At 64.2% G+C, this 20,060-nt stretch overlaps 2 protein-coding genes across 4 annotated transcripts; one reads left to right on the forward strand and one right to left on the reverse strand.

Moving 5' to 3' along the window:
- Positions 1–201: 201 nt before the first annotated feature.
- Positions 202–15,800, reverse strand: PALM (paralemmin). Of its 3 annotated transcripts, XM_085040421.1 has the most exons (9): positions 15,645–15,799; positions 8,678–8,726; positions 7,607–7,687; positions 7,386–7,516; positions 6,050–6,164; positions 5,881–5,902; positions 5,549–5,638; positions 4,370–4,501; positions 202–3,044 (listed from the first exon to the last, which is right to left on the reverse strand). In XM_085040421.1, the coding sequence occupies exons 1-9, from the start codon at positions 15,647–15,649 to the stop codon at positions 2,467–2,469; spliced, it is 1,203 nt and encodes a 400-aa protein (XP_084896547.1). In that variant the 5' UTR covers positions 15,650–15,799; the 3' UTR covers positions 202–2,466. The 3 variants fall into 3 exon arrangements, with proteins under 3 accessions (XP_084896547.1, XP_084896545.1, XP_084896546.1); XM_085040419.1 differs by lacking the exon at positions 4,370–4,501 and having other exon boundaries at positions 15,645–15,800; XM_085040420.1 differs by lacking the exons at positions 4,370–4,501; positions 5,549–5,638.
- Positions 15,801–16,748: 948 nt separating this feature from the next.
- Positions 16,749–18,671, forward strand: PRSS57 (serine protease 57). The gene is made up of 5 exons (XM_085040432.1): positions 16,749–16,865; positions 16,974–17,127; positions 17,289–17,433; positions 17,876–18,136; positions 18,214–18,671. The coding sequence occupies exons 1-5, from the start codon at positions 16,796–16,798 to the stop codon at positions 18,391–18,393; spliced, it is 810 nt and encodes a 269-aa protein (XP_084896558.1). The 5' UTR covers positions 16,749–16,795; the 3' UTR covers positions 18,394–18,671.
- Positions 18,672–20,060: the final 1,389 nt, after the last annotated feature.

Below are 20,060 nucleotides of genomic sequence, written 5' to 3' on the forward strand. Positions count from 1 at the left end.
TTTACCTGGGTAGCACCACCCTTCATCCCTTTCCTCCCAGCATCCTTGTTCCCACATACCTCTTCCTCCCCACATCCTCTGCCCATATAATGAAGGGGCAGCAGAGCCCATCCCTCATATCCCCATCCCAAACTTCCATCCTCATCCTCCCAGGATCCCCAGCCCAGCCCAGCTTCCTCCCACCCATCGGTGGCTCCAGGCTGGTTGTTCACACAGTTTATTTGCTCGGTTTGGGTGTTTTACAAACAACGGAGTGGGGGGATGGGATGGGGAAGGGAAGGGAATTCAAACGGCTTCGGCACAAGTGAAAAGCTCGGGGACACGGGAAGTGCACTTCAGCGGAGCCAGGCAGGGGACACGGGGCTGTGGGATGGGGCAGGGATGATGCCAGGCCCACCACCCCTTCCTCTCACACCCCAGCCCCGGCCCGGGGGCCTGGTCCTGCTCCCTGCCACCCCAGGGGCCAGACAGGGCTGGGGGTCAAAGCCAACCGAGGGGCAGGGGGTGCCGAGGGGGGAAAGGGGGGGATTGCAGGGCCCAGGGTGGGATGGGGTGGGTGGTCTTGGCCCCTGACGTGGGGTGGTAAGAGGTGACATTCCCTCCAGGACTATGGGGGCAGATGCCCTGCAGCACCCAGCCCGTGCCCTGCTCTGCAGCAATGGGGCTCCAGCGATGCCCAGCAGTGGAAGGGGCAGGAGAGGCCCCCCTTCCTTTGGCAGTGCCATCCCAACCTCCTTCCCCTTCCCCAGATCTGCCTCTCCCAGAGGCTTTGGGTGCCCAGCTGGTGCTCGGGACTGGGGTGGCACCACGAGCCCCCCCTCCAGCCCTTCAATGACTCTGTTGGGGGGAAAACTGCAGCCTGGGTGGTAACTGAGGGGGCAATTGGAATGTCATGGGGACAGGGAGGGGTGTCACTGCTCACACAAGGGGATTGTGGGGGAAGGAAGGCCTTGGGGGAGCTGAGCTCCAACCTTGGCTGCTCTATCACCAGTGTCCTGGTGGGCTGGGCAGCATGGATGCTGTTCCACACGTTTTGGGGGAATCCCTAGGGACTTACCCAGCCTCACAGTAGCAGGAACCCTCTCACGCTCAGACAAGGATCCCTACACTGGCTGCACCCTGCCCAAAGCTCCTGGACAGGTGTCTGGGCACTGCCAGCCCAGCTGCTGCAGCTGAGGGGCAGCTGATGTGGGCACTGGGTGCCAAAAGCCACGGGGGCCCCCCCTGCCTGCCCCAGTTGGTCTCAGTGGGGAGGAAACGCTGGTGCTGGTGGTGAAATCCCCACTGAAGGGCTGGGGTGCAGGGTGGGGCAGCAGGGAGGCTGCCTCTGTGGGACACCAAACCCCTGGCATCTCCCAGTGCCAGTACTGGGGTGAACTGGGCTGCTCCACTCCCCTGGAGGACCCAGCACTGCAGCCCAGGACCCCAGAATGTGGCTCTGCAAAGCTGCTGCTGCTGCACTGTGGAGGCAGGAAGGGGATGGGATGCTGGGCAACACTCCTGCTGCCACGAGGAAGCACAGGACCCCCACCCCATTCCTGCCCTACAAGGCTGGGCCCCCCCAAGTTCCCTTTCCCCCACTGCCATTGCCCCAGGAGGACACAGGCACTGGTCACAGCACAGTTCAGCCCCATCGGCTGGCAAAGCCCAGTGGCACCAGCCAGCAGCCGAGACAGAGGAATGACTGTCACTGCCAGCACCAGAGTGAGGAGCTCCAACACCTGGAGCTGAGCCCAGGAGGAGCAGAGCAGACCTGGGGACAGGCTGGGTTGACCCTGCAGCAGCCCCACGTGGCCCCAGCCGAGTATCGACGAGGGGATGCTGCCCTCGATGCCCTTCCCTTGCCTGGACACGCCGTCCTTGAGGGCCTGGGGAGCCCAGGACCACAGGGATGAGGACATGAGATGGAGCAGAGATGTCCATGGGCAGCCAAGGGGGAACAGACCCAGGCCTTTCCCCACTGGAGAAGTGGATGGTGGAGGCACAGAGGGAGGGGCTGGCACGGGGCTGGGTCCGATGCCCACTGTGGGCTGGGCCAAGAGCAGGTCCCACTGGTGCCAGCTCCTGGGGAGTCATCTACGGACACAGTGTCGTCCTCCGATCCCCTGCCCGGCAGCTCCATCCTCTGACGGCGGGTGGGACAATGTCGGCGACAGAGGGAAAGGCCCCGGTGTCGGCAGCAGGTGGGGATGAGGCCAGGCTGTGGTGGGGTGGGCTCACCGTGGGGCGAGGGGGGTCACTAATAAATACCACAGGCAGCGCTGGTGGGGGGTGGCGCGGGGCTGGCAACGGGCAGATGGGGCGAGCGTTGCCACAGCCGCCGCTCGCTGCTGCCCGCTGCGGCCCCCTTGGCACCATGTGGGATCTCCCGGTTCTGCAGAAAGAGGGTCTGTGTCCGGTGGGGGGAAAGCCCGGTGTGCCAGGCCTGGCGAGCAGGGACCGGGGCGGAGGGGGCTCGGCGGGGGCTCACATCACCGTGCAGCACTTGCAGCGCTGCTTCTTCACGTCTGTCTCCTGCTCGGCCTCCTTGGCATCTGTGGCGTTGGCACCCGGCTTCTGCCCGCCCGCACCCTCCTCGCCCAGCGGCTGGGCAGCCGCCGGCTCCAGCGCGGTGCCGTTGGGCGGTGTGTGGTCCTTGTGTGCCGGCTCCGGCTTGCTCTCGGCGTCCTCAATCACCACCAGCTCTGCCTTGATGGTGCCCTCCAGCCCCAGCACCTTCTTGGTCTCGTTCTCATCCTCCACGTTCTGGTAGCCCATGAAGATCATGGTGACGGGCTGCTCCCGGCTGGGCTCCGTCCCCTCGCCCGATGGCACCGTGCCGCTCTCCCGCGGCTTCGCTTGCAGCCCCGTGATCTCCCGCCGCGGCGTCGGCTTCTGGCTGCCCGGGGCGCTGCCACCCCCCTCGCCCGCCTTGGCCGGGGTCTGGCGCCCGGCGGCTTCGCTGGCCTCGTCTGCCTTGTGCAGGAGCTCGTCGACCTCGGAGGAGCTGAGGGGGTGAGCCCCGTTCTGCAGGGCTCCATCCTCGGCGCTCACCGCGTGCACCACTGTGGGGACAAGAGGAGGGAGGGTGAGGGGAGCTCGGGATGGGGACATAAGATGACCTGGGAAAGCTGTTTCTGGCATGACCCACCCAGCCCCGGCTCCTGTGTGGTCAGGCAGCCCCTTCCCCTCTCTAAAGGTCCTGCCATTCAGGCTGGGACCCCCACAGCATCCCAACCCTCCCCTCAGTGGAGCTGCTGCCAGACTCCCTCTCGTCACCTGGTTCCTGCCTGACAGCAGCGAGGGAGACTGAAATAAAAGCCTAGCTCGAGGAGCTGTCCCCGAAGCCTCAGGCTCGGCGAGCCCTGCAGGAGCTGAGGCCATTTGCCAGGCCACCGACAGCCGGCCAAGCTGCCCGTGGTGGGACAGCGTCTGCTGGCGCCCGGCTCAGCCAGGGCTGACGTGACACTTTGTGGCAGGTCACCACTGCCACCTCTGAGACCTCAGTGATGCTCTGCACTTGCTGCCCCACCGCATTCCCACCACCTCCTGCCACATCCACCAGGACCACTGCACCCGGTGGCCTCATGCCCGGAGGAGTTGGGGCTTTCCCACCCTGGCATGCTGTGCTGTCTGCTCGTGGCGCTGGAGGCAGAGATGTGCGTCATGGCCAGAGCAGCCAAGGGCTTCTTGCGTTTTCCACTTGACCTGGGGCATGGCACGATGGTCAGTGCAAGTGCCTCAGTGGGCAGTGAGGGACAGTGACCAGCCTGGCAGGTTCAGCACAGCCACGGCCACAGGGAGGGGGTTGAACGGGAGTGCTGTGCTGTGTTTTCCTTGGAAAGGTGGTCAGTCCACTCAGCCACCGCAGTTCCCAGTAAGATGCCCCAATTCCACGGCTGCTCCTTGCCATCAAGATGGTCACTTGGGTTTCACAAGGCCCTCTGGAGCAGGTTCCCAGATGTTCCCAAAAGAAGGAGCTGAAGACAGGGACCAGTCCCTACTGCTGCATTTCCACCACATCTGGCAATCACGCTCCCTGCCACCAGCCTGTGGGACAGACCAGTGTGGTGCTTGTGCCACATTCCCTGCCTGCAGGACAGGCTCCTGAGTCTTGAACACAACAGATCCTCTTCTCTGCTCTCCTGCGGTGCAGGGTCATGATGTGCAAACCAGGGCTGGACCATCCACACCATGCTGCCAGGATAATCCTGCGATCCACTGGACTGGGGCCGGTGAGGGATTGCCCTTGGAGAGCTGGTAAGGCTGTCAGGAGCAGCCCCTACTCTTCCTCACCCCGCAGGGTGCCCGCTGGGATGTTCGGGTGGCCGCTGCCTCATCCCCTGCCCTTGGCTCCTGCCACCGGCCAGTGGCGCAGGCTGGCCCATACCTTTCAGCTCATCCTCGTACACTTTGACCCCCTGCAGACAGTGGTTCTGGGGGAGCATGGTGGTGCTGGACAGGACCTTGGTCTCCCCAGTCACTCTGTCCTTCTCCACTGTGATCTCCACCGAGTACATGGCTGGGACACAAAGAGGACAGTGCACATTATGGTGGCCCTGGCCCTCCCCGTCCCTTGCTCTGCAGCTGGCCGTGGGACGGAGCGTGGCGGCAGCGCTGTGGTGCTCAGCAGGGCTCAGAGTTGCTCAGCAGGGCTCAGAGTTGCTCAGCAGGGCTCAGTGGTGCTCAGCAGGGCTCAGCAGGGCTCAGCGGTGTTAGCAAGGTGGCAGCAAGGAGCGGTGAATGGCAGAGGCGAGTGCGATATCCCTGGCACATCCCTCCTCCCAGGACCCGTGGGACAGTTGCCATCCTGGTGCTGCTGGCATCACCTTACCTCTATGGCTGCTGTGGTTCTTGGGCTGAGCCATGTCCATCTGTCCAGCCAGTGAGTGGTGCTGGCCGTGGGGCCTGGGCTGGGAGCCAGGTTCATGCTCACAGAGGTGCAACCCCCACTGATGGTGCTGGTGCTGGGACAGCCCCTCTGCCCCCATGGGATGGGAGACCCTTGGCATCTCTGCTTCCACTCCTGGCCAGTCCCTGCCAGCAGCAGGGTCCCCTCAGTGCTGCGCATGGTGCTTTGCTCCGAGGATCCCAGCAGACTGCCCCATGCTGGTGCCATGGTCTGCTCTGAGCCATTGCCCCAAACCAGAGCAAACCCCTCCAAGCAGCAGAGCTGGCTGCAGCCCCCCCAGCTCAGACAGGCTGGCCCCACGTGCCCCGTAGCTCCCTGTGGCAGCAGGGCCTCGCACAGGGTCAGCCATGCCGGCAGCTGACACTCCACTCCCTCGCCCCTGCGCAGAGAAGCTGCAAACAGAGCGGGAAGGATGAAACTGGAGCAGAGACATGGAACGGGGCTGAGGTGGAGGGGCCCTGAGCCACAGACCAACCATGGGGTGGAAGCAAAACCAAACCCTGTGATTGCAATGACGGATGTTCTCTGCCCTGGGCTTGGAAAGGCATCGAGCGGCACGGCGGGGAGCGGCTGTGGTGGCAGCGAGCCGAGGGTGGTGCGGAGGGGAGGGAGAAGCAGCCTGGAAGGAGCACTCCTCCCAGGGCAGTGGGCACCTACCCGCCTTCATCATGTCAGTGCCTTCTACTGCCTTCATGGGGCTGCTGGAGACCCTCTTGTCGGTTGGAGATGGAGAGGAGATGCGACCGCCTGAGCCAAAACCATTGCCTGATCACACTTGTGCCCATGGGTCAGGCCCCAGGGAGGGCAGAGTGTCCCCCCATTGTTGGTGCCTGGGACGGGCTCCCCCGCCACAGGGCACCACTGCCCGGGAGAGGACATGAGAACAGGGCTCTTTTCTGGCTCTCCCCACCCATCTGGCCCCAGCCTCAGGGCAGCAGGAGGGAATGGCTGGCACTGAACCACGGCTGAGGGGATCAGGATTCACCTACCCTTAACTGTGCCCAGAGGACTCTGCAAAACAGAAGGGAGAGATTATAGGAGCGGCTGGGACCCACCACGGACCCACTGCCTGCACACCCACCACCCACACACCCATCCCCACCAGGGCCAGGGACCCCACTGCTGGCAGCCCTGCCCTCAGCCAGCAGCCGTACCCACCTTCTGCGCGTTGGGGACAGCCTCAGCCTTCTCCTCCTTGGCTGCCTCTGCCAGGTTCTCCCTGGTTGAAGCCACTGAGCTGCTGTTCTCCAGCGTCTCCAGCTCCTTCTCCAGCCTGCAGGGAGAGACAGGGCTGAGAGGCCAAGGGGAGCTGCAGTGCAGGCAGCGTGGGACAGGTAACTGTGATGCAGGCAGCCACAGCAGACCTGTGAACACATGCCAGCGACACGGTGCAGGGGAGAGGGGAGGCACAAATTGTCCCCTGGGCTCATGAGGTGCAGGGACAGACGGATCCTGGCACGGCTGTCACTGTCTCTTTGCAGGGGGAAAGCCAACAGACTCAGCACCAAGTTCATGGTAGAGACCCCACTGTTGGCACTGGGCAGGGGGACCAACCCCCCGTGCACTTGTGGTCCCTCACTTGGTGGCCATAGCAAGGCTGCAGTGCCATCGAGGCTGTAGTGTCATCGTTCTGCTCCCACACATGTTGCCCGAAACCTGGTCGAGCTTTACACGAGGGCAGCCTCTGTTCCCAGCCACCAGCCTGGCAGCACAGCCCCACTGGGATGCAGCAGAAGTGCAGGGAGTCCCCATGGATTGGCGCGGCGGCAGCTGCCCCCGGCAGAGCTCCCCCGGGCTCCTCACACGGCGCCGGCAGAGGAATGCACCGCGCCATTAGCCGGACACAAAGGCCCCTTCGTGCCTGACCCCTCTCTGCACCGATGCTCGGTAATTAGCGGCACCACCGTGACTGATTGCATTCCTGCTGCGCTGCCGGGACACCTCCGAGCCGGGGCTCCGGGCCCCCGCCTTCGGCTGCCCAGGGACAAGGGGGCTGGGCAGGGGCTGAGGCATCTCCCTCTCAACCTCCCCCCCTGCCCTTCCCAAAGGCTGAGCCACCACGATGGGGACAGAAGTCTGTGGGGGCCAGCATGCTGCCATCAAGGGTGCTGGGCACCACGCAGCCCCCCGGGGATCCCAGCCCAAAGCCCCCCACCCTGGGGCTCCCACTAATACACGACACAGAGGCAGAGCACATCCAGCTAGGGATGTCCATGCTCAGAGTGGCCGCAGGGCTGGATGGGCTCCAGGTCTGGCTGCAGCCCCTGGACAAAAGCTTGCAAGAACTCAGCCAGGGTTCAGGGTCCAGGGTGAGCCCCAGCAGGACCATGGGGGCTCCTCCTCTCCCAGCAGCTCTGAACTCAGTGTACCCTGCTTCGTGTCCAGCACATGGGATCCAGCTGAATCGTAGCTCCCACCTGCCCAGGGTGTTCTGGGGGTACATGGGCTCTCTCTAACTGCACCCCAACATCTCACCCCACACCAGCCCCGTTACCTCTGGATGGTTTCCTCCAGCTCCTTGGTCTTCACCTCATCCTCCTGCATCTGTTTCTTCATGGCCTCTTCCTCCTCGGAGGCAGAGGCCGGGGCCCCTTCCAGGAGCCATCTCTCCCGCAGAGCCTTGGACTGAGGAGCAGAAGGGGGTCACAGTCCTGCCCTCCCCAGCCGGGGGCTACCCGGCGCAGAGGCAGCCTGGGGGTCCCGGGGGATCCTCACCTTGAGATGCTGCAGCTGCCGCCTGTCATCCTCGAGCTGCCGCCTTTTGTTCTCGATCTCTGTCTGACGCTTCCGCTTCTCCTGGAGGGATGGGAGCGGCGGAGCCGGGGTCGGTGTGGGGAGGGGGTGGGCGCCGGGCATGGCCGGGCAGGAAGGAGCAGGGCCAAGGGGCTGCCCTCGGGGACAGGGGCTGCGAGACCAGCCTTGGGAACACCCCACAGCAAGCCTGGTATATCACCTCCCTGCCCTCTCTGGGACAAACTGAGGCACTGGGGGCGTAGAGAAATTGGGGCAGAGCCTGGGCTCTGTTCACCATCTCAAAATGTCACCTTCCCCTCGGCCGGCCCCACTGAGCAAGCTGCCAGCGCGGGGGAAACAGTCCCCGCGGCCTCTACCTCGCCCCCCCCCGCCACCCGTCCTGGGGCTGCTCCAGATCATTTCAGCAGAGTCAGACCCAGCCCGGACGCGTCACCCGGCGCTTTCTCCTCTGGTCCAGAACAATTTGCCCTTTGTGTGGCAGAGATCGGCCGGTTGCTGGCTGGGCTGGGCAGTGGGGCTGCCGTGGGGCAGGGGTGGGCAGGAGGCTGCCGTGGGGCAGCAATGGGTTCAACCAACGCTGTGCCCTGCACTGTGCTGGGAGGGGTTGCTCAGCTCGACCCCCACTGCTCACTAATTAATGTAATTACTAGTGCCCATGGCGGGCATGGCTGGATAGTACCATCCTCAGCCCTTCCTGGGGAAGGAGGGGGGGAATCATCACTCATTTCCCTCACTTGGGGCTCGTCAAGACGCTGCTTCATTAATTAAACCTCCCAGCTGCCTGTTGCTCACTCTGTCCCTGTTTCAACCATGCAGCCAAGCCACGCTGACTCTGGCACCCCAGGAAGAGCCACCACAGGGACACAGTGGCATGGACCATTCCAAGTCTTTATTCAGCTGCTGGAGACCCCCTGTCTGGGGCTGAGCACCTGAACCAGCTCGCCTGCACCTGCACCCTGCTCCCTGCTGGTGTCTGCCCTATGTGCTGCAGGTGACAGCCCGGGGATGTGGGGACACTGGCCTGAGACTCACCGCAATGGCCTGCAGCCTCTCCTGCTGAAGGGTGCTGGCCTCCACGACCCTGCAGAGAGCAGAGAGCAGCAGTGATGAGTGGCACCAGTGGCAGGTGACTGGGACAGCATGCAACCAGAAACCCAGATTATGTGGCACATGGACAAAGGGTGAACCCTTCCCTTCCACCAGCGGTTTCCTCCTCACTCCCCTGAAGCCAAGCACTACTTGCCTGCATGGCTCCTCCAGGCACCCCTGTCCTGCACAAATCCCTCAGGACAGGCACCTTGCCCAGCACTGGGAGGACTCCTCTTATCTGGACCCACTCCTGCCGTGGTGCAGATGGAAACTGTGACCATGGAGGGGCTGGAGCGGGACGTTTCTGGCTGCCCCTGCGTTCCAATCTGGCTCAGGCTTTCCATTCCAAGCCCGTTTCTTGGCTGCTGACACCTTTCCCGGACAGTGACCTTTCCCATCTGCGCACGCAGGCACACGCACACACATGTGCACCGACGCACAGACACACTCAGACACACTCACACACACATGACAGCAGGCTCTGCTCCCGGTGGTATCTCTTTTCCAGGCCCAGCACCTGCCTCTGCAGCACGGGCTGCCACCGCTGTGCTGGGGATGCTGCCGGTGGCAGCCACCTCTCTGGCCCCGGCACAGCTCTGCCAGCGTCCCCACCTCCAGAGTGCTGCCAAGAGGGGTTATCCTCATCCCCACAGCCACCTGCCCACGTACCCACCTTCCCGTGTCCCCATGGTGTGGTGACCCAGGCCAGTCCAACCAGCAGCACAGCCCCCGGGGCCTGGGAAGAGCCCCTTGCCGCGGAGCACCAGGTGCAGGTTCAGTGCCGGGAGCCGCAGAGGGGCTGGGGTGGCTGGCAGGGCCGGCTGGGACCAGGATGCTCCAGCGCCACAGGAGCTGCTGGCTGCTCGCCAGACGGTGCTAACGAAGTGCTTAGCTGTGGCAGTAATTAGGGTGGGAGGCACTGAGGTATTGTCAGGCGATGGATCATCTCCTAGAGCAAGGGACAGAGGTGGACTCTGCGCTCCCAGCGAGGGAGTTTGCCAAAGATGGTTTTACACACAGGGTGGGCTTGGGGTGCTGAGCCCCACACATGACCCCCTGGGCTCTGGCCTCACATGCCAGCCACATGTCTGTGCCCTCACACGGGCTCCCCACTGGCTCTGCCACAACTCAAACGGGCTCTGCAGGGTGAGAGGAGCCCCTGCCCCCGCCTGCTCCCTCCTCAAAGCCAGCAATTAACTGGGAGCTGCTCAGAGCCGCCGTCCTCCCCTCACCCCGCACCCTGGGGATCCCTGCGATGCGCAAAATCCAGGCCAGGAAAACAAACGGGGAAGGTGTCGCTTTTGTGGTGGTTATTTTCGTGCTGTTTGCAGCGACGCTGTGACTGCTTCACCGGCGCAGGCGCACGGCACCACTTGCACACCCGCGTGTCCCGTGTGTCCCTCACCAGCCCCACAAGTCTGGGGCTGACCTTCATCATAGGATCCCTCCTGCTCTGGGGCCACAGGTCCCCTCAGTCCAGCCCTTGGCACCCCACACTCACAGGGCGTTGAACTGGGCCCTGTTTCTCTCCTGGATCTTGCCCTGTTCGATGGATCCAAACTTTTACAGCATTCTTGAAACATTCTGTTCTGCTTTTCCTCCCTCCTCCATCCTCTTTATTTTCCATTATTTGCTACAGTCTCCACATTCCCAGGTCAGACGCCAGGAATCTTCCTGGCCCAGGGAGAGACGCAAAACAGGCTGGATGTCCCTTGCTGCAATCTCCCAGCCCGCTCAGCCCCTGCCCTGGGAGCTCTGATCCGTCGAGGGGGGCTGAGCGGGGACCACCCTGGCAATCCCAGTCTCTGCCCATCGGGACTGGGCTATGAGGTGGAGCTGGAGGGTCCCACGCTCTCCAACAGCGCCATCCTGCCTGCCATGACCTGTCTCGGGGGGGTCGGTGCGATGGGGCCCTGCTGCCGCCGGCCCTGGTGACTGATGGAGGCGGTTCCCTGGCAATGGTTCCCTAGCAACAGTGCCATGGCAACGGCGCTATGGCAACGGGCGAGCGCCGAGGGGATGTGGGGGGATACGCGTGGCGGTGGAGGGACCAAGGAGCCCCCAGGGCTGGGGTGCCACTCCCCAGGCCTGGCATCCCAGCAGCACTGGTGGGCCAAAGCCGTGGTATCACTGGGGCCTCCCTGGGGGTTCTGGTGCTCCCGATCCATCCTGGGTGCCAGGAAGGGCAGGAAGGTGATCCTGGGGCCACTGAGCTCCTCAGGAACCACCAGCCCAGACGAGGAGCAGGGAGAAGGAGCAGGGCCATGGGGGATGATGCCCTGGGACCTCCCAGCAGCAGTCCCCAGACCCGAGGCTGGACCCACACACACGTGTGAGCACACACACCCGTGCACACACCCGCGCTCTCTCTCGACTCTCCAGCTCTTTCCAGCCCTGCTGATGCTGCCGTTTCCCACCATCACAAGGGAAGCCCGTGACCTTTTGTCTCCTCCCGCCTGACATGAAACAATAATGTTTATTTGCCTTCCTCTGTTTTTTCCCATTAGCTCATCCAAATGTGCGAAGAGCCGTTTCAAGCTGCTCCTCTGCTCCCCTGACCTCCGCTCCCTCCCCACCCTCTCTGCTCCAAGCTGGGGAAATGCAGGAGAATGCCCTGCACTGGCACCACCCCCGTACTGAGGTGGGGGTGCAGGAGCAGGGCTTGAGGTAAAGGCAGCGATGGAGGGACCAGCACTAATTTACAGCACCATTCCCATGCCAGGAGCTGGGCCCCTTGGCCGGGCTGGAGTGACGAGGCCATGGGGAGGCTGCAAAGCTCTGTCACAAAGCCATTAACAGCGGGGCCAGGATCGAATGCCCCCGATAGCAGGAGCGGGAGGGAGGGGAAGGGAAGGGAGGGGAGGGGGCTGCAGCCGCCCCAGGGACTGCCATGCATCGACCATGAAGCAAATGCATCAGTGGCAGTGGCTCAGCCAGAAATCTGTGAGGCTGACGAGCTGCATGCCCAGCACAGGGTCCAGACCCTGTTCACGTCCTGGTACTGGGGGACTGCTCCTGCCCTGCCCCACAGTGTGGCTGCCTCCCCCTGCTGCTGCTGCATCACCCCAGCGCCCATCCCACTCTTTCCCGCGCTCCCACTGCCTTCCCTGCTGCCTTCCCACTGCCTGCGCAGCCCCAGCCATCACCGCTGCCCGGGGAGGGGACAGGGATGGAGGGAGGCGGGGGGAGGAGAAGGCAGCCCCAGGCTCCCGAAAACGCAGATGCATTAGAGCAAGCGGAGCTGCCTGATTGATTCTTCGGGCTGAGACGTGGGCTGGGAGTGCCAGGAGAAAATGGATCCCATGAATATTTGATGAACGGAGGCTTGGGGAAGGAGTTTGATTGGAAAATTACAGATCTTTCAAACAATGGTTCAAGTGCCCTCCAAACACTTGGGTTTCCAGCTCCCTTCCAGTTAGAGGAGCAAGGCTCCACCAGGAAACTCCCCCCACAATTCATGAATGAGAGTGGAGCCGGCCGCTCCCCACACCCGGGAGCACTGGCTGGTCAGGATGGGCAGTCCTGGCGTTGGCCAGGAAGTGGCACTTGTCTCCTGTCACCAGCCATCCCTGGCTTCCTGCTCTCGTGTGGCAGCGTGGCTTTCCCACAGCAATGCCATGAACACAGGCACACATGAGGCTCCAAGGAACCAGGAAGAACATGAATCCTGGCATCACCCCTGTGAGCCCCGACATCCGCAGGGAGCTCAGTCCTCGGCGCCAAGCCCAGGGGCTGAGCCCAACCCACATCCAGCCATGCTCCGCCAGGAAACACCTGTCTGGGGCAGGATCCACCCAGCTCCTCTCCCTCCTCCGGGCTCATCCTTGCTCCTGACAGTGCCTCCTGTCTGGGACCTGGGGGCTGCTTGTCTCCGGATGGAGTGAAGAGACTCAGGAATCTGGGCTGTGCCTCCAGCCCCAATCCTGGCACCTCCGCTCAACCTTGCCCCAGCACACAGCACCTCCCCGGCTTTCCTCTGGCATTTCCACCACTGGAGCCTCAGCACAGCTCCCAGCACAGCTCCAGCCATGTGAACCCCCATCCCCCTGGGGAAAGGGGCTGTTTCTGGCCAGGAAGCAGGAACACCAACACCAGCAGCTTCCCAGGAAACCTGCTCCAGTTCCTCCCAGCAAGGCAGGTCCAGCCGAGAGGCCCTGCCTTGCAGCTGAACTCTGAACCCCATGATCTGTCAGCCCTGAGCAGGGCTGGGTGCTGCTGTGGGGCCATCTGTGCTGGAGCTTTATGGCCTCCTCTGGGAGAGCTGGGAAGGGTGACAGTGCCATTCCTGTGGCTCCACACAGGGACAGGAGGGATCTGACCCCTTCTGTTTCCTCGCACGTGGCCAGGAGGCAGTGAGGTCTGGCCTGGGTTTTTCTTCTCCCTAGATGCCAGCAGAGAGCAAAGTCTTGAGTCCCTTCCCAAAGGACTCATGGGTTGTTTCTGAGACAGAAATCTCTCTCCTTCCCCTGCGTGCAACTGTCAGCTTTGGATCAGGATTGGGAAGGCAGGACCAGGACAGCCCTTGCTCCAAGGAGACCCTCAGAGCCAAGGGGAGAGCAGCAACTGAGACAAACCACGAGAGCAGCCAGATGTGAGATGCAGGATCTCCAGCTGCTCACAAGCACTGATAGCAGTGGGAGCAGAAGGCACACGAGCAGTTCCAGTGGGACCAGCGCAGCCTTTACCAGAGTTGGAAGGTTTCTGCCAAACCTCCCTGGGCACCAGTGGATTGTGGCAGCCAGGACCCTCCTCCAGCCACTGCCGGTGCCAAGGCAAAGCAGGAGCCAAGGCAAAGGCAGCAGTGCCCGCCCCAACACCCGTTGGCTGCCGCAGAGCCAGGCCAACAGCAGGGCAGCACCTTGCCATGTCCCCAGCTGCCCTGGGACCCTCCTAATCCTCCAGCTCCACAGCCAGGCTCTGGAGTAGAGTGGCTGGGAGATCACATTGTTTTGCTTTGTGGCTGTGTCCCCCACCCTGGGTCAGTCACAGAGTTTCACTCGAAAGAAAGAGACATTGGCAGGTCCAGTGTATGGAGCTGGTGGGGGAAAGCCTTTGCACCCCTCCATGGGCTCTTTGGTCCTTGCTGGGAGGGTCAGTCCAGAGGGGGTGAATGGCAGCGTGTGGAGCCCGTGGGCAGGAGCCACCACCCTGTCCGGCACCATCCCCCACCTCAACCTCAGCCCTAGACGCCTCCGCCCCAGGAGAGCCAGAGTCCAGCCCGGCAGCTCCTCACCCCCTCCCCAGGGCACGTCACACCCCTCGGCTCTGCCCTTCCCCTCGCTGCTGCCTTTTGGCAAATCACACACGTTTTCCTCCCCAAAGAGGCTCTTTCCTGCAGGGTCTGTGGCGCCGTGGAGCTGCCCGAAGCTGTGGCCCTGCCTTGGCCAGCTCTTCGGCCCCTCCAGCAGCACGGGCAGCCACTCTGCCTTCCCAGTCCTGCTGCTGCTGCACCCTAATCTCCAAAACATCCCTGCATCCTTGCTGGTGCCCCCAGCTCAGTTCCAGCCCCAAATCAGCCAAAGCCCACCCTGGCCCCAGGACACCCCCACCTCACCCCTCGCCAGTGCCCCATGGCCTCTTGGGGTGCCCAGGTGGGAGGCAGACGGTGATGAGAGGGACCTGTTGAGCACCCGTGGTCTCGGTAGCCAGTGGCAAATGGTCAGTGCAAGGTGAGGTGCCCACGAGGAGCAAAGGGTGGCTGACCCGGGCTGGCTGGGTGCCCAGGACCCCCCAGTGCCAAACCCAGGCGGTGCTGGGATGTTCACCATGATGGGGACCAGAGCCACGGGAGGGAAGGAAAGGCCTGGGTGAGACAGGGCCAGCGCTGGCTTCCAGCACCTCGAGCAGCCACCCAGCGCTGTGCCCTCCTGGCACCAGCTGCTGCTGGCCCTGAGGGGCAAAACCAGCACACGGGCAGGACAGCCCGTGGCCACAAGCCCCTAGTGGCCTCAGCCTGCTCCGGCCTTCCCCCACCCGCCCGGCTCCAAGCTCCCAGCGACCGGGCAGGGCCCCACCGCAGCACACAAAGGATGAGGCCGGGGTCGGAGAGTGTCCATCTGTCCAGACTTCTCCGGTGGGACCCCGTTTATGAGGAACCCATGGCCACAGCCGGGTCCCCGGGCAGGGGCTGGGGGTGCAGTGCAGGGAGGGGTCCGCAGCTCTTGCCACCCACTCACCCCACCACACGCAGCAGCAACAACAGGTTCAAAACACAAAAATAAACGCCCTCCCCACCCCCCGCTTCCTGCACCGCTGCCAGCCCCGACACCCCCCGCACCCTCTGCACCCCCCGCACCCACACCGGGGCCTCTGCTGCTGCCCCCCGAGCCGGCGCTCCAGCACCCCACGGCGGGGCAGGGACCGGGGAGGGGCCGCACCTGCTGAGCGGCACTGGGGGGAAGGAGGCCCCTGTATCGGGGTCCCGAACCCCAGAACTAAGGGGACGGGAGCCCCCGGTATTGGGGTCCTGAGCCCCAGCATCTGGCGGGGTGTGAGCCCCCAGTTTTGGGGTCACTAGCCCTGGCATTGGGGGGATGTCAGCCACACCCCCGGTTTTGGGGTCCCAAGCCTCAGCTTAGGGGGAATACAAACCTCTAGCATTGGGGTCCTGAATCCCCAGAACCAGGGGGATGCGAGCCTCCGCTTTTGGGGTGCTGGGTCCCCAGAAGCAGAGGGATATAAGACCCCAGGTTCGGATTCCCCAGCCCCGCCATCGGGGGTGTACGAACCCCCGGTACGAGCTCCGTGAGCCAACAGAGCGAGCTTCTCTCAGCCCCGGTGCGGGGGTCCCGAGCCGCGGCCCCCGCTCCCCGCTCCCCGCTCCCCCCTCCCCGGTACTGCGGTCTCGGCCGGCGGGGCCAGGGGGGCCCGCGGCCCGGTGCTGGGGTCCCGGCGCGGCTCCGGTACTCACTCCATGGTCCCGGCGGCGGCTCCGGCGGGCGCAGGGGGCGGCGGAGCGGGGCCGGCGGCCGCCGGCGTCCCGGCGCTCAGGGCCCGGCGGGCGGCGGCATCCCCGGCGGGGCTGCGGGATGCGCAGGGATGTCGGGACCGCGCCGGTGCTCCCGCCTCCCTCCCGCACAGCTCCGTCTGCCGGGCGCGCCCCGCCACTGCCACCGCCCATCATCCGGCCTCGGGGCGCGCCGGGCTTTCGTCTGCTCCTGGGGGTCCCAGGTGGGTCCTGGCCCGCCACTGCCGCCACCCATCATCCGGCCTCGGGGACCCCCGGAGCTGTGGCGGCTGCTGGTGGTCCCGAAGCGGGTCCTGGCTGTGTAGTGCCCGGTGCGGGGCGGGTTGGAGGGGCTGCACTCACAGCCCCTCCATGAAATTCAGCCCTGTCAATATGTAACCCCCTCCTGTGAATGCAGCCACTCCATCCTGCCCCAATCTAGGAATCACCGCCTCTTTGCACCCCCTTTTCCGCTCCCCCATTTCCCAACCCAACGGCCACAATGGGCAAACTGCCACAGGAAGCCCCGAGCCAGTTTCTGTTGGGAAATCTGCCCACTGCCGGGCAAGAGATCTGCACTTGGCCCCGGAGCAAGCCTGGCCCTGCAGTGGGGGTTACCATATTCCCCCACTCCCAAGCTCCCCACCCCCTGAACCCCTTTTTGCATCCCAGGAAACTTCCCCTCTGCCCACAGCATCATCCCAGAGCCACTGGGGTTCTGGAGGGGCTGAAAGAGGTGTTGAGTGGGAGCACAGCACAGTCCTTGTGTTACCCACAACAGTCCCGGGGACACTGCCATGTCTGGGAGATGCTGAGCCTGGAGCCCTGCTGCTGCCACCTCCCTGCCGAAAGAAGAGGGGTTTCATCGCAGTTAGCTCAAGGCACGAGAGGAGTCAGGGCTGAGAAGCTGCTCTGCTCCCCATCTCCCACTCTGGGGGAAGCTGCACGGAGCTGCCAGGGTCCCCCACCCCCTAAATTGCACAAACAACACCCAGAGAGGAGGAAGCAGGAGGGCGATACCCGCCCTCACCCCAAGGCTCAGCCCATGGCGGGATTTAAGCACCCCCACCCCGAACCGCCCCAGCGGCGGTGGCAGTGGCCCGCTCTGAGCCACCATGGTCACAGCTGGGCTCTTCATCCTCAGCCTGGGAGGCTCCATCCTGCTCCCAGCTCTGGCCCCGGCAGGTAATGGGAGAGCTGGGGTGACAGGGCAGGTCCCCAGGGTGGGAGATAGGAACCCTGGGCTGGAGCACTGTGGCACAGGGGAGGCTGACGATCACCTGCACCCACCAGGCACCGAGGCGAGCCAGATCGTCGGGGGAAAGGCAGCAGTGCCTCATTCCCGGCCCTTCATTGCCTCCATCCAGATGGACGGGCAGCACATGTGCGGGGGCTTCCTGGTGTGGCCCAAGTGGGTGATGACAGCTGCCCACTGCCTCATTCCCAGGTGAGCCTTGCCCCCTGGACGTGGTGTGGCCCCTTCTAACCCTGTCACAAAGGGTTAAGGTTCCTCCTCCCACCTGTGCCCTCTTGAGCCCTCTTGGCCATCCCCACCTCCCTGATGGCCACCAGCCATGGCAGCTCCTGCTCAACGCTCCCTGGCCACAGGCGCAGCCCCTCGGTGAGCGTGGTGCTGGGAGCCCACCGACTGCAGGAGCCCGAGGCATCCCAGCAGGTCTTCAGTGTGGCTGAATCCATCGCCCACCCACTCTACAGCCCTCGTGCCACGGACAACGACATCCGCCTGCTCCGGGTGAGTCTTCACCGGGCACCCCCTGACTGGGCAGCGGGGTGTCCCACGGCCCCGGGGCACGGGAGGAGATGGGGTGTCCCACGGCCCCGGGGCACCGGGAGGAGGTTGGGGTGCCCCACGAGGGGCTGAGCCGACACTAGATGTCAGTGCTTCTCCGGAGAAGCAGGACCGCGCCGTGGGGTGTGATGGAGGCACTGACACACCGACCCTGTCCTGGTCGGCGGCTCCCGGGCAGGCAGTCTTTACAGCAGACTGGGACCAGCGCAGAGGGGCTGACAGGGAGGGGCTCAGCCTCTGAAGAGGGAAGGGCAGGGCTGGATGGGTCAGCAGGATCAGTGAGCTGGGACTGGCAGGCTATGGCGTGCAGGGGGGAGCCAGGCAGGAGCAGCTGGGGGGATCTGCCCCAGCAGCAAAGCCACCCACGCCCTGGCTGCCCACCCAGCTGAACAGGTCGGCCACGCTGAACAAGTACGTGAAGCGGATCCGCCTGCCCTCGCCACACATCGACCTGAAGCCTGGCACTGTCTGCTATGTGGTGGGCTGGGGGGACATCTCCAACTTTGGAGACCAGCCCGCCGAGCTGATGGAGACCAACACCACCATCGTCAAGCGGAGCCTCTGCCGGACGCTGTGGAGGGGCAAAGTCTCGGCCAACATGCTGTGTGCCGCCAGTCGCAATGCCACGCTGCAGGGCGTCTGTGCTGTGAGTGCCCCACACTGCCCCACACTGTCCCCCACTGGGAGACCCCCAGATCTCCCTCCTACTGTCTCATTTTGCAGGGTGACTCCGGGGGACCCCTGGTGTTCAAAGGAAAGGTTTATGGCATCGTGTCGTTCTCTGGGGAGAGATGTGGGGACCGCCGGTTCCCCGACATCTACACCAAGATCTCCAACTACATTGACTGGGTGCATCACGTCGTGCGAGGCTCCCGCCATCGGAAGGGGTGTCCAAGGCCCTAACATAGCTGGGAGGGAGTCCTGGGGGCTGATGGGCTGTGGGAAGAGGGGCTGAGACCTCTCAGGGGAAAGAGGGTGAGAACTCCTACATCCTCCAGCGTTGGCAGGGCTGTGAGCTGATGCTCGGGGATCCTTGACCCAGGTCAGGGCAGGAGCCCTCTCAGCCCATTGACAAGGGGTTTTATGTACCCCCTAGGCTGTACCAGAAGCCCCTTGTGCATCCTCTCACAGTGTCAACGTTTACCTTCCTCAATAAACCCTCAGACCCCATCCCACTGTTCCCCCTCTGTTTCAGTCTCCCTGACTTGTCCTGGGCATGGGTGAAAGGAGCAGGGGGTACAGGAGGAAGGAAACATGCAGCCCCTGCTCAGGTCCAGGCCCTGCCCCAGAGGATCTGCATCCAGGTGCTGCCACCCCAGCAGCATCCCCAGCTGCCTTCCCGCCGGGGTGTGGCTCCCCGTCCCGTCCCACCCCGTCTCATCCCATCCCGCCTCATCCTGTTCCATCCCGTCCCACACCGCACCCTCCCCACCGCGCGACGTGACCCCCCAAAGATGGGAACCACAGACACCCCCCGGGGGCAGGCGGGCTCCCAGCTGCGCTGGCGGAGCCCACAGGGATCCCGTCAGGAGCCTCACCCGCCTCCCCCGCGCACAGACGGGCGCTCACCCCGCGGGAGCTGGGTGCCCGCAGTGGCCGGCAGACGTGTGCCGAGCTGCTGCTGGGTCTCAGCTGAGACACGTGTGGCTCTGCCCGGTGTCTCCGGGGACAGACCCAGACGTTCCCCGCTCCTGGTTGTTTGTTTTATCTGCAAATTGCTGGCACGCCGTGGCTGCTGCAGGGCCTTGCGCGGGGTCAGGAGATGCAAGCCGCAGGCATCGGTGGCTTTGGGGACATCCAGCAGGGGACAGAGTCCTGCCAGGCTGCCAGCCTGCAAAGAAGCCCCAAATCCCAGTGGGGTGGTGGCAGTGACAGCGTGGGGCAAAGACCCCCTGGAATGCCGGGACAGGACTGCCAGCCCGAGGGCATCCGCGCTGGCAGGGAGCCTGGAGAGCCGGCGCCTGTCCCGGCTTGTCCCAGACCACCCAAAAACCGGTGGGAAGGCGGCGCCTGACTCACAGCCGTGTTTTGGAAGCTGAAATCTCCCGCTCATCACAGGAGCTGCCGTTGCTGCCGCAGCCCGTGCCCGCGGGCTCGGCACGGAGCCACCCGCCAGCTGCTCCGGGGGCCAAACCCTGCGGCGGGGCGGGCAGGACCGGGAGCTGCCGCGGGCAGGAAGCGCTGCGGGCGGCCGTGGGGGAACCCAGGCCACACACCACCGCGTGTGGTGGCACCTGGAAAGGCGCGGACAGCGTTTTGAGAACTCCTGTACACCCACCCCCCAAAGCAGGGGGACATTGCTGAGCTGGACGAGCAGAGGGGCTGTAGGACAACCCCATATGCCCGCCCTGGGTTATCTGAGATGTCTTTTCCGACCTAAATGGTTCCATGATTCTCTGTGATGCGCTCCCGGGCTGGTCCTGGCTCTGAGGGGCTCAGCCGGGTGTCCGGGGCTGTACCACGCCGGCCCCCGGTGCAGGGGATGCGGCCGAGGGGGATCCGGCAGCAGTTCCCGTGGAGCTCAGCGCGCCGAGCCGCAGGCTGCTGCCCGGGAAACATCCCACATCGGG

The sequence above is a fragment of the Lichenostomus cassidix genome, chromosome 28 (genome assembly GCF_008360975.1).
Source record: "Lichenostomus cassidix isolate B80296 chromosome 28, HeHo_3.0, whole genome shotgun sequence".
NCBI classification, from domain to species: Eukaryota; Metazoa; Chordata; class Aves; order Passeriformes; family Meliphagidae; genus Lichenostomus; species Lichenostomus cassidix.